Raw genomic sequence first — 12154 nt, 5'->3', positions numbered from 1 at the left:
ATTTATAGTGTCCACTTGAAGACAGATTGCTCCACAGAATAAACTCATCATAAAAAGTTTTATTTGGGAGATTGGTTTATTGTGAAAAATGTTTTCAATGTGCTCATATACAAATATATGTGAGATACCAAAATATTTTTTTAATCAAAAGCTAAAATATGATCTTGATGAGTAAAATCTCAATCTGATGAGAGAAGCTCATGAATTCTCTCTTTTTATTAAAATTTAACCCTACCGTTATATCTACATGTTGATAAAATGATTAAAGTTACATATTTTCAACATAATCCTGATAATATTACACTCTCCTGAGAACAGGAGCAGAACCCTGAAATCAAACCAGGAAATGTTTCCAACCGTCATGTTGAGGGGGCTGTCAGCCCCTGACTCATTCTGTGGCTTGTTGAGAAAATCCTGAAAGCAGTTTGGCACTTCAGTTGGACTCATAAACAAAACCTTTGTTTGTTCAGTTGTCCTGTGGATTAACAAAATCCAAATGTGTGTGTGTGTGTGCAGGTGTTAGAGTGCCCTTGTGTACTGTGCTCATGTAACCTTCTAAACCCATGCAGACTGGAAGCAGGATCATAAGCGTTTCTTACAAGGTGATCAACTAACGATGAATAAACATTCAGCAAACTATTATCTAACCCTTAAGATAACATTATGCAGGTGTTGCCTCTCAACATAGATCCAGGTGATATAGTATTATTATAAAGTAAAATAGGCCTGCAGAATGAGACCTGAGAGAGAAACCCTAAACTGAAGATTTCTGAGTTTGGTCAAATCACATTTTCTACCCATGATTCTTAGCATTTTCACGCAAGTAAAAAAACACTCATGGACAAAACATGGCATATTTTCCATTCATGAGGTATTGGTCACAGTGTCAGCATATCAGGAGGCTCGTCTAGGAGCCTGGTCACAGTGTCAGCCAATCATGTCACAGCATCTGGCTCACGTAGACCTGCCTCCTCCTTATCTCCTGATCCAGCTGTTCCTTCAGAGTCAACACCTGGGAGACACACACATCAGTCAGACCTAGACCTGTCCCTGACCCCCAAACCCTTTCTCCCACTCCCGACCCCCCGACCCCCACCTGCTCCTCCAGGCAGAGGACCCTCTGGTGGTGGGCTCTCTCCCGGGCCTCCAGAGCACGCTCCGCCTGCAGCTGGCTCCCTCTCAGCCGCTCCGCCTCCAGGCTCAGCTCTTGGCGGTGACGCGTGGTCACCTCCAGGTAGCGCTGTGAGTGAGCATGCTCCAGCTGGGACACCTGGGCCTGGAACAGACAAATACACGGGGGGGTCCTGAGGGGCGTACCCTGCTGGTCACCTCCACCCCCTCCCTCCTCACCTGCAGGCTGGTCACCTCCACGCCCTCCCTCCTCACCTGCAGGCTGGTCACCTCCACGCCCTCCCTCCTCACCTGCAGGCTGGTCACCTCCACCCCCTCCCTCCTCACCTGCAGGCTGGTCACCTCCACGCCCTCCCTCCTCACCTGCAGGCTGGTCACCTCCACCCCCTCCCTCCTCACCAGCAGGCTGGTCACCTCCACGCCCTCCCTCCTCACCTGCAGGCTGGTCACCTCCACGCCCTCCCTCCTCACCTGCAGGCTGGTCACCTCCACGCCCTCCCTCCTCACCTGCAGGCTGGTCACCTCCACCCCCTCCCTCCTCACCTGCAGGCTGGTGACCTTCAAGGCCGCCTCCCTCAACTCCTGCTCCAGCTGCTCTCTCTCACGGGACCCCAGCACTGCCTCCTCCTCCCTCCTCAACCTCTCCAGCTCCACCTGACCTCATGAGGGACACACACACACACACACAGATGGCTTTACCATGAGTGTCCCCGTCGCTCGTCATGTGACCTGCTGTAATGTGTCGAGCAGAAGAGCCCCGTGTTTTCTAACAGCATCTGCTTGTTCCCATCAGTTGTGGATCATTCTAGGTGTTGAGTACGGGCGTGGCCGTAGAGGGCAGTGTTGGTGCAGCCTGGAGGCTTGTGTTAAGGCCCAGTGGAGATCCCACAGAACCCCTTCAAACAGGAGACAACGTTCCAGCCACCACCCACAGTCTGGCTTACAGAAGGAATTCCTCCCCTGCTCATTTAGCATTTCAATAAAGCAGATGATCTGTCATCCACAGTGACATAATGTGGGACATCTGAACCTGCGACCTCTTGAACTGCATGAGGCGCTTTAACCACTAAGCTGGCCCTGTAAGCTGGCCCACCTTCTCCAGGGTGTTCCTGAGGGAAGCCTTGTCCCGGGTCAGGCGGGCCAGCAGCCCCTCCAGCCCCGCCTTCTCCCCCTGCAGCCGGGCCAGGGAGCTGTGCAGGGCCTCCAGCCCCTCCTGGAGCTGCTCTCTCTCCTGGAGCTGCTGCTGAGAGCCGGCCTGGATCTGCAGATCTGCCTCTGGCCTCTGCTTTAGCGCCTGGGGGGGGGGGGGGGGCATGGAGATGTGGATGAGCGCCTACCAGCAACTTCCAGCTCATGGAGATCAAGCACACCCGTGCGTTTCATCTGCCTTACAGTGAGCACTTCTAGGACTGTCCATCTGATAAGACACAAGATAACGCTCTACTGGTGTACTGGTGTCATTGTGGTGGCAGAGAGGCGAATCAAGTGCACCCCAAGAGACCCGGTGGTGCCCTACCTCCCTCAGGGTCAAGTTCTGCTTCTCCAGCTCAGACGCCCTCAGCTCCGCGTCCTCCTGGGCCCGCTGCAGGCACTGAGCACGCTCTGTCAGCGCACGGCTCTGCCTCTTACTCTCAGAGAGAGCCTCGCGCGTCTGGTCCAGACGGCCCTGAGAAGGAACCACACACAGGTTCTCTCAGGGAGCAGGAACTGTCACGAGGAACCACACATGTTCTCTGACCTCGGAGCAGGGACCCTGGCAGGGTCTGGGGGAGGGTGTGTGTGGATCGTATCAGAAAGGCTGGATTCAGTCAGGCCCTTTCTACTGTGTTCCCTGAGTCCACCTCCCATCTTGCTTTCATCTGGCCATTTTCTCTCTCTCTCTCTCCCTCTTTCTCAAACTCCCCCTCATTCTCCTTCTCTATCACCCTCACTCTCCCTCTCTATCACCCCCATTCTTCATCTCTCACTCCTTCTCTAACTTCCCCTCTCTCCTTCTCTCTTTTTTTCCCCAGAGTCAGTTGAGAGATGTGGACCCACATCCACTTCCCCCTCCTCCTTCCTTCCTCCCTCCCCCTCGCTGGCATGGCCTGACAGGTCTTGAGCAGAATAAAACAGATTTATACGGAGCATGCAGTGTTTGTGTTTGTGCAGTGTCTTTAAAGCGCAGCCACAAACTAAACCCCTAAACGCTCTCCAGAGAAGCTCACGGAACATTAATGAGCCCGAGCATTTTATTGCATAGTCATCGAGGTCCTTGAGGGAAACAGCCAGAGCAAAGGTAAATACAAAAACAAATCCTCAACTGAAAAGGTTACATAGCTGCAGCGTAAATCTAAATACAGCCACAGAGTTTCTACGCTGTGTTGAAGTTTCAGTCCATCCACGGTTGGGTTGGTCTCAGTTTCCCTTGGCCCTAATCTCTTTGTACAGGGTGTATTAGTTGATGCACAGTCTACAGCACCTTAACCCTCCTGACTGCTGCTGGAAAGGTGTGTTTAGCTGTAGGTTAGGTTTGGGTGTAGCTGTATTACCACTACTAGTACTGCTCCAGTACTCCGTTTTACTACAGTACTCCTTACTGCTCCAGTACTACAGTACTCCTTACTGCTCCAGTACTACTGTACTCCTTTTTACTACAGTACTCCTTACTGCTCCAGTACTCCTTACTGCTCCAGTACTACAGTACTCCTTACTGCTCCAGTACTACAGTACTCCTTTTTACTACAGTACTCCTTACTGCTCCAGTACTCCTTACTGCTCCAGTACTACAGTACTCCTTACTGCTCCAGTACTCCAGTACTCCTTTTTACTACAGTATTCCTTACTGCTCCAGTACTCCAGTACTCCTTACTGCTCCAGTACTCCAGTAATCCTTACTGCTCCAGTACTACAGTACTCCATATTGCTCCAGTACTACAGTACTCCTTACTGCTACAGTACTACAGTACTCCTTACTGCTTCAGTACTACAGTACTCCTTACTGCTCCAGTACTACAGTACTCCTTACTGCTCCAGTACTCCTTACTGCTCCAGTACTACAGTACTCCTTACTGCTCCAGTACTACAGTACTCCTTACTGTTCCAGTACTCCTTACTGCTCCAGTACTCCAGTACTCCTTACTGCTCCAGTACTCCAGTACTCCTTACTGCTCCAGTACTACAGTACTCCTTACTGCTCCAGTACTCCTTACTGCTCCAGTACTCCAGTACTCCTTACTGCTCCAGTACTACAGTACTCCTTACTGCTCCAGTACTCCTTACTGCTCCAGTACTACAGTACTCCTTACTGCTCCAGTACTACAGTACTCCTTACTGCTCCAGTACTCCTTACTGCTCCAGTACTCCTTACTGCTCCAGTACTCCAGTACTCCTTACTGCTCCAGTACTCCAGTACTCCTTACTGCTCCAGTACTACAGTACTCCTTACTGCTCCAGTACTACAGTACTCCTTACTGCTCCAGCACTCCTTACTGCTCCAGTACTACAGTACTCCTTACTGCTCCAGTACTCCAGTACTCCTTACTGTTCCAGTACTCCAGTACTCCTTACTGCTCCAGTACTACAGTACTCCTTACTGCTCCAGTACTACAGTACTCCTTACTGCTCCAGCACTCCTTACTGCTCCAGTACTACAGTACTCCTTACTGCTCCAGTACTACAGTACTCCTTACTGCTCCAGTACTACAGTACTCCTTACTGCTCCAGTACTCCAGTACTCCTTACTGCTCCAGTACTACAGTACTCCTTACTGCTCCAGTACTCCAGTCCGGCTGTACCTGCATGTCTCTGCGGTCCTGCTCGCTGGTGGCCAGGGCGCGGGTCAGTTCAGTGCTGCTCTCCTGCAGGGCAGCGGTGGCACTGCTGCTGTCACTGAGCGAAGAGGACAAGCCCTGCAGCTGTTCCCTGAGCTGGCTCTCCTGGAGCTCTGCCCGTGCCAGCGCTGCCGTCGCCCGCTCCTCTGCCCCCCTCAGCTCGGCTGCCCGGCCCTCGCTGTCCCCCAGCGCCCTGCGGAGCTCCGCCAGCCTCTCCTGGGCCGCCCCCAGCTCTGCCCCCAGCTCGGAGGCCCTCAGGCGGGCGCGGTGCAGCTCCCCCTCCAGGGTGCGCTGGCAGAGCTCCAGACGGGAGGCGCGCCCCTCCGCAGCCTCCAGGGAGGCCTGTAGGGTCCGGCGCTCTGCCTGCCAGCGAGCCTCTGCAGCCTGCAGGCGCTCCAGCCTCTCCTGGGGGGAAGACACCGCATCATCCCAGGACCACATCGTGTCGGGTGGGCTGGACTAGAACAGTTGACATGGACTAGAACAGTAATGAGCTGGACAGAACAGAGCTGAGGTTCTGATCATGTCGCTCACCTGTTGAGTTGTGCAGTTAGCCTTGGTTGTCTGCAGACTGGACCTCAGTTTGGTCATTTCCTCCTCAAGGCACTTCCTGTCTCTGTCCCCACGGCGGGTCACTTCCTGCTGCAGGGACAGGCTGCTCTGAGCTTCCTGTAGCCTCTCTGCCACCTGCCTCTTCCCTGGAGAGAACACACCACCACTTAGGAAGGGGATAGCTCGGCGGTTAAAGTGCTCAACTGCAGATCAAGAGGTTTCAGGTTTGAATACCCCCTCGTACTGTACATTGCTCTGGTGAATGAAAACATGGTGACGTCTCCTCTCACCTTCCTCCTGCTCCTGGAGCCGCTTGTGGAGCAGCTGCAGCTCAGAGTCAGAGTGCTGCTGCCCAGCCTGCAGGGCTGACACCTGCTGGGTCACCCTGGACAACTGTGCCCTGGCCTCGTCCTGCAGCACACACACACACCATACACACACACACCATACACACACACACACACAGTATTACACATATCAGATGTATGAGAACATATATATATAACATAGATCTATACCATCTACAGTAAATAAGGCTAATTACTGAAGTGTTACTGGTTGTCAACAGTGCCCATCCCTAGCGGCAGCAATCATACCCTGTCTCTCTGTGTGTTCCTCAGGTCCTGCTGGAAGTCCTGGAGAGCCCCCTGCACAGCCTCCACGTCCACTTCCCTGTCCTCTCCATGGGGGCCCCCGGGGGACCGGGCCCCCCCCAGGCCCTCACACTCATCCTCCCCGCCTGCACACAGAGACACCACCACCAAATACACTGACTGCCTCACATTGTACCTATACATAATGTGTTATAGCTTAGCATATCATAGCATGGTATTTTGTAGCATAGCATAGCATAGCATAGCATAGCATAGCATAGCATAGCATAGCATAGCATAGCATAGCATAGCATAGCAAAGCAAAGCAAAGCAAAGCATTGCAAAGCAAAGCAAAGCAAAGCAAAGCATAGCATGGCGATGTCCTACCCTTCCCTGGCGAGCAAGACCTCCGGGGGGAGGGGCTCCGTCCCAGGCCCAGAGTGCGTCGCAGGGCGGAGGCGAGCCCTGCCAGCCTGTGCTCCAGGTCCCTGCGGCCTCCATCAGCCTGGCCCAGCTGCTCCTCCAGGCCCTTCGCCCGGCCCTCTGCCCGCCCGGCCCGCTGGGTCAGCTCCTCCAGGCGTGCCCGCGCCTCCTCCAGCGCCTCCTGCAGGCGGGAGGCGTCGTCGCGATGCCTCTGCTCACTCTGCTGCAGCTCTGCCTCTCTCTCTCGCTGAGCCTCCCTCGTCTGACGCTCCGCCTCCTCCAGCTCCGACATGCGCCGCTGCAGCCCCCCCATCTGAGGGCAGAGGTCGTACTGTTTGAATCTCTACCTCACTCAGGGTAAGGTTAGTACATGTTTTCAACCTTTCAAAACTTTTTTTAACACTTTTTCAAACTTTTGGAAAGTTTTTCTCAAAACCAAATTGCCAAAATATTTTTTTTTATATATTTGAAAATATTTTGTAGAAATAAGTAGCTTCGTAGAATAGCTTACAACTTCTGTTGTGCGCGATAGGCAAGAAATGAAAAAAGGCATGCAATGACAATAAATAATATTGATCATGCCATCAGAAACATCTACTTACGAAGTAACAAAGTGTTTGTGCTTTGTTACTTTCCATCTCTGCACGCTAGGTTATTCTCTACCTTGTTCACGGTCAGGGCTAGCAGTTTGTTAGCCTAGCTTAGCCTCTACCTCACTGAGGGCCGCTTCTCTGCAGGCCTCTGCCTCCAGGACCCTTTGCTTGAGGGCGAAGGCCTCTTGTCGTGCCTCCTCCTCCCTCTGCTCCTCCTGGGAGATCCTGGCCTGCCTCTCCTCCTCCTCCTGACTCCTCTGGCTGCTCTCCGCCTGCAGCCTCTTCACCTGAGGATGCAGCATGGTGTTTCACACACGTCATTTAGACGTCATGTCTCTTTTCAGATCCTCACATCTCATTTCAGATTTGAGCGTCTGTGTTTGTGCCTTGGCTGTTTTTAGTTTCCAGTGTTAGAAGTGTGTGACTGGTGCAGGTGTTTGACAACAGTACGTAGTAGCTGCACACACACCTGTCTGCGCTGCTCCTGCAGCTGCCTGCGAGCCTGCAGTCTGGATCTCTCCAGCTCCCTCATGGTGCTCCTCAGGGAGGAGACCTCCTGCTGCAGGGAGCTCCTGACCTCCTCCAGCACCTGCAGCTTCTGCTCCCGCTCCTCCACACCACGACGCAGGCTAGAGGAGGAGAGGAGAGGGGGTGCGGAGGAAAGGAAGAATGTTCAGACAGGATGGGAATGTTGTTGCTCATGTCAGAACAGGAGCAGTGGCAGCCGTCACGTCTCTCCACAAATCTTAAAGTGACACTTTCCTTTATCGGACCCTTTGATCCAAAGCAACATACAGGGGGGTGGATTTGAACCTGCAACCCCTTGATCTGAGTCAAACGCTCCACCACAGAAGTACATCCTACCTGCTGTTGTCGCTCTCCGCTTTCCTGACGGCAGCGCGGAGCTCCAGGGTGGAGGTCTGGAGGGCCTCCCTGTGCCGGGCCTCGTCCCCCAGCTGCCTGCGCAGGTCCTGGGTCTCCAGCCGCTGCCGCTCCCTGTCCTGGACACCCTCCCTCAGCTTCCTGTGGGCCTCAACCAGCCCCCGCCGCCCCGCCTCACGCCCCTCCTCCGCCCCCGCCAGCGCCCGCCGCAGAGCCCCCACCTGGGGAGGGGGGAGGAGGGGGGATGGGAGAGAGGAGGGGGGAGGAGGGGGAGAAAGGGGGAAGGGGACACGGGACAAAAAATCCATAGAATCTCAAACAACGTATGTTTTGTACAGAGACAAACAGCCTGCAGTATGGCTGCTGCTGTTTCCTGTTTCATGAACAACACCACCCAGCAGCACCCTCCTGCTGACACCACCCAGCAGCACCCTCCTGCTGACACCACCCAGCACCACCCTCCTGCTGACACCACCCAGCACCACCCTCCTGCTGACACCACCCAGCACCACCCTCCTGCTGACACCACCCAGCACCACCCTCCTGCTGACACCACCCAGCACCACCCTCCTGCTGACACCACCCAGCAACACCCTCCTGCTGACACCACCCAGCACCACCCTCCTGCTGACACCACCCAGCAGCACCCTCCTGGCTGAGAAGCTGTGAAAAGCAGGGAGTGTGTGTGGGGGAGGAAGAGAGGCTGGTCGGCATGAGTGAAGGAGGAGGGAGGAGGAGAAGGAAGGAGGAGGAGAAGGAGGGAGGAGGAGAAGGAGGGAGGAGGAGAAGGAGGGAGGAGGAGAAGGAGGGAGGAGGAGGAGAAGGAGGGAGGAGGAGGAGAAGGAGGGAAGTTATTAATGTTCATAGGCCACACAAGATGTTTTCTTCTCGTAAATTCTAATGTGAGAAAAAATAATCCAGTCCTGTTCCAGCCCATCATACGCTGGTCGCAGAGCAGACCAGGGGGGCTGGAGGGCAGGGGTGTGGGCTTGGGGGAGGGGGGCAGGGGCCTGGGGCAGGGGCCTGGGGCAGGGGGGCAGGGTGCACCAGGCAAAGCAGAGACAGAGAGAGCTGTCCTGTCCCAGATGAGCCTCCCTTTATTCTAGAGCTTAACTCAAACTTTGATTTCATATTACCAAGGTCGCTCTCTCACCCTCTTTCACTTCCCCAGCGCCTCTCCCTCCCTCAATCACTCCCTCCCCTGCCCTGTCACACCCCCCAACTCCCCCTCCCCTCCGGTCTGTCAAATTCTCCATCCTGCTCTGCGTCTTTCTGACATGAGAATCTGAGCTGGGATTAGTCTCATCGTCAAACGAGGGAGAGTAGAGAGGAGAGCGCTGGGAGGGAGGGAGTCTCTTTCTAGACTTATCGGTTTGGTTCTAGACTATCTGAGGAGGCCTGTCAGGTGGCGGAAGGTTCCGGGGATGTAAACAACCAGGGAGGTCCTGGTCAGAGACACTGGGGCAGGGTTGTTCAACTTCCTGCGGGGACCAATCAGAGCCACCGTGAGGTTCCTCAGCTGTTAACAAGCCTGAGCGAGGTAGGGCTCAAGGTCCTCACACACCAAGCTACAAGCTAACTGCTACGCTGTGTTGATACCAAGAGGACTGTTCTTGTGGGAGGCCGGGAGAGGGGGGAGGAAGGAGGGAGAGGGAGAGAGAGGGGGGGGGGACGGAGAAAGAGAGAGGGAGGAGGACGGAGAAAGAGAGAGAGAGGGGGGGGGAGGGAGAAAGAGAGAGAGGGGGAGGGAGAGAGACTGCTGACCAGTTGTTTTTAGGAGAGGGTACTGAAGAAGTGTGTGTGTGTGTGTGTGTACCTGGTGTTGTGCTGAAGCTAGTAAAGTGTTGCTGTCTCAGCCAACATCAACAGCAGCTTCAGTAAATCACTCCTGTACAGCTGCAGCTAATTGGTACCAACTTCCAACCCCCCCCCCCCCCCACACACACACACCATCATGCCAACCCAAACAACCAGTTAGTTCCCCTGACCTCCATCTTTATCCCCCGCACCCAACATGCTGCCTCCCTCCCCTAACACACAAACACAGCCCAGCCACAACTGACTACACCTTCCAACCTTCCTGTCCAACATGGAGTGTGTGTGTGTGTTAGTGTGTTAGTGTGTTAGTGTGTTAGTGTGACAGCAGCACCTCCTGGTGAGCCTGGTCTCTCTGCTGGCTGGTCTCTCTGAGCTGCTCTCCCAGGCTGCACTGCTCTCTCTCCTGAGAGCTCAGGCTCTCCTCGAACCCACAGCGCAGAGCCTTAAGCTCCGACTGGAGACTGGAGATAGTGTCCTGGGGGGGAGAAAGAAAATGAGAGAGATAGAAAGAGAGTGTGTGTGTGTGTGTGTGTGAGAGTGAGAGTGTGTGTGTCTCTACCTTGTCACGCTCCTGTGCGCTCTGGGCGTCTCTTCGTACACGCTCCGTTTCCATGGCGCTGGTTGCTAGGTCGTGCTGCAAGGTTGCCAGGCGCTCTGCCAGAGCTGCCATCTCCTCTTCCTTCTGGGACAGAGCCTGCACACACACACACACACACACACATTGATACTAACACACACTAAAACCAAGGCATACACTGTTGTCAGTGTACACCCTGATACCAGCACACACACCCCTCACCTGCTGTTTGCTGGTCTCGGCCTGCAGCAGGCTGGTGCTGCAGAGTGTGTGAGCTGTGTTCAGCTGCTCCTGCAGCTGCTGGGCCTGAGATCGACTCTGCTGCAGCTGAGCCTCACTCTCCTCACACCTCACACTGTGTATCTGCTGCTGCTGGGCCAGGGCAGCGCCCTGCTGCTCCTGCACACACACACACACACACTCACTCAGTCCCAGTACAGCCCCAGTACAGCCCCAGTACAGCCCCAGTACAGCCTAGTCCAGCCCAGTACCTTGTCCCTGCGTTCAGCTTCCAGCTGCTGGGTGTGTGTGAGCTCCAGGACAGCCAGGGCCTGCCGGGAGCTGCTCTCCACCTGGGCCAGCCTCTCCTGCAGCTGGGTCCGCTCCTGCTCCGCCCTGCTCTCCACCCTCTGGAGCTCCACACGCAGTTCAGCCCCCTCACCTGGCACACACACACACACACACACAGGTACACACACACACACACAGGTACACACACACACACAGGTACACACACACGTCATGGTGCTCTCAGGTGCTCAGGATGTTCATGCACTGTGTTCTCAGCTGTGTGTGAGTGTGTGAGTGTGTGTGTGAGTGTGTGTGTGTGTGAGTGTGGTGGTGGGGGGGCACTCACGCGTCAGCGTCTCGTTGGCCTGCACCAGGCTGCGTCTCTCCCCCTCCAGACCAGCTCTCTCTGCCTCCAGTGAGGAGGTCACCTCTTGGCCCTCAAACAGAGCTGTCTCCAAGGAGTCCTTCTCTGCCCTGGAAGACAGGAGAGGGGAGAGGAGGGCAGGAGGGGGAGAGGAGGGGAGGGCAGGAGGGGGAGAGGAGGGGAGAGGAGGGTAGAGAAGGGCAGGAGGGGGAGAGGAGGGTAGGAGGGGGAGAGGAGTGGGGAGGGGGAGAGGAGAGGGGAGGGAAGAGGAAGTTTTGGCTCCGAACAGATTTGAACTCTGGGAATCATAAGCAGTAAAGCTCAGTGGTTCATGGTTGGCCTGCACAGCAAACAAACCCTACCTGACCACTTGAGCTAACCCTGACCACTCTAGCTAAACCTAACCCTACATGACCACTAGCTGTCCCCCCACCCCCTCCTCCCCCACCTGAGAGCAGCCAGCTCCTGGGTGAGTCCGCAGGCCTTGCGCTGGGCGGTGTGGAGCAGCACCTCCAAGCGGGCCCTGTCTCTGGTCAGCTGCTCCCCATCCAAGGAGGCTCTCTGCAGGGCCGCAGCCTGGCTCTCCTGCCCCCTGCTGGCCTGGGTCAGCTGCTCACCCTGCACCTGCAGCTGTCTGCTTACCTGCACACACACACACACACACACACGTGAAAACATACACCCTACCTGAGTTTACATTGTCATGGAAACACAGCAGAGCAGCATTTAAAACTCTTATTTACGTACCACTGTGGTTGCAGAAAACCATGACTCTGCCCTCTCAGGGTTCAGCCTATCAGGGCCAACGATACAGAGATCTCGATGACGGCTCACTGAGATGAACGCTTTCTACAGCAGCGTCGTCAAAATGGATACAATGTCAATCAAAGGCTCTCCTG

General features: G+C 55.0%; 1 protein-coding gene across 1 annotated transcript in view; it reads right to left on the bottom strand.

Moving 5' to 3' along the window:
• Positions 1-212: 212 nt before the first annotated feature.
• The window catches only part of crocc2 (ciliary rootlet coiled-coil, rootletin family member 2), a 28633-nt gene continuing 16691 nt past the window's right edge, over positions 213-12154 (bottom strand). The window contains exons 18-36 of the mRNA XM_084676261.1: positions 11704-11897; positions 11238-11365; positions 10873-11042; positions 10604-10780; positions 10364-10498; positions 10136-10279; positions 7969-8207; positions 7574-7733; positions 7224-7391; positions 6476-6824; positions 6092-6234; positions 5786-5906; positions 5478-5641; positions 4908-5348; positions 2648-2797; positions 2225-2425; positions 1675-1785; positions 1097-1276; positions 213-1012 (exon numbers count right to left, since the gene is read on the bottom strand). Of these exons, the coding sequence (XP_084532387.1) occupies positions 941-1012; positions 1097-1276; positions 1675-1785; positions 2225-2425; positions 2648-2797; positions 4908-5348; positions 5478-5641; positions 5786-5906; positions 6092-6234; positions 6476-6824; positions 7224-7391; positions 7574-7733; positions 7969-8207; positions 10136-10279; positions 10364-10498; positions 10604-10780; positions 10873-11042; positions 11238-11365; positions 11704-11897 (3447 nt within the window). The 3' untranslated portion in view covers positions 213-940. The remainder of the gene's footprint in view (positions 1013-1096; positions 1277-1674; positions 1786-2224; positions 2426-2647; positions 2798-4907; positions 5349-5477; positions 5642-5785; positions 5907-6091; positions 6235-6475; positions 6825-7223; positions 7392-7573; positions 7734-7968; positions 8208-10135; positions 10280-10363; positions 10499-10603; positions 10781-10872; positions 11043-11237; positions 11366-11703; positions 11898-12154) is intronic.

The sequence above is a fragment of the Hypomesus nipponensis genome, chromosome 16 (assembly GCF_054491055.1).
Source record: "Hypomesus nipponensis isolate SF chromosome 16, ASM5449105v1, whole genome shotgun sequence".
NCBI classification, from domain to species: domain Eukaryota; kingdom Metazoa; phylum Chordata; class Actinopteri; order Osmeriformes; family Osmeridae; genus Hypomesus; species Hypomesus nipponensis.
This window is presented reverse-complemented; position numbering and strand designations above follow the sequence as displayed.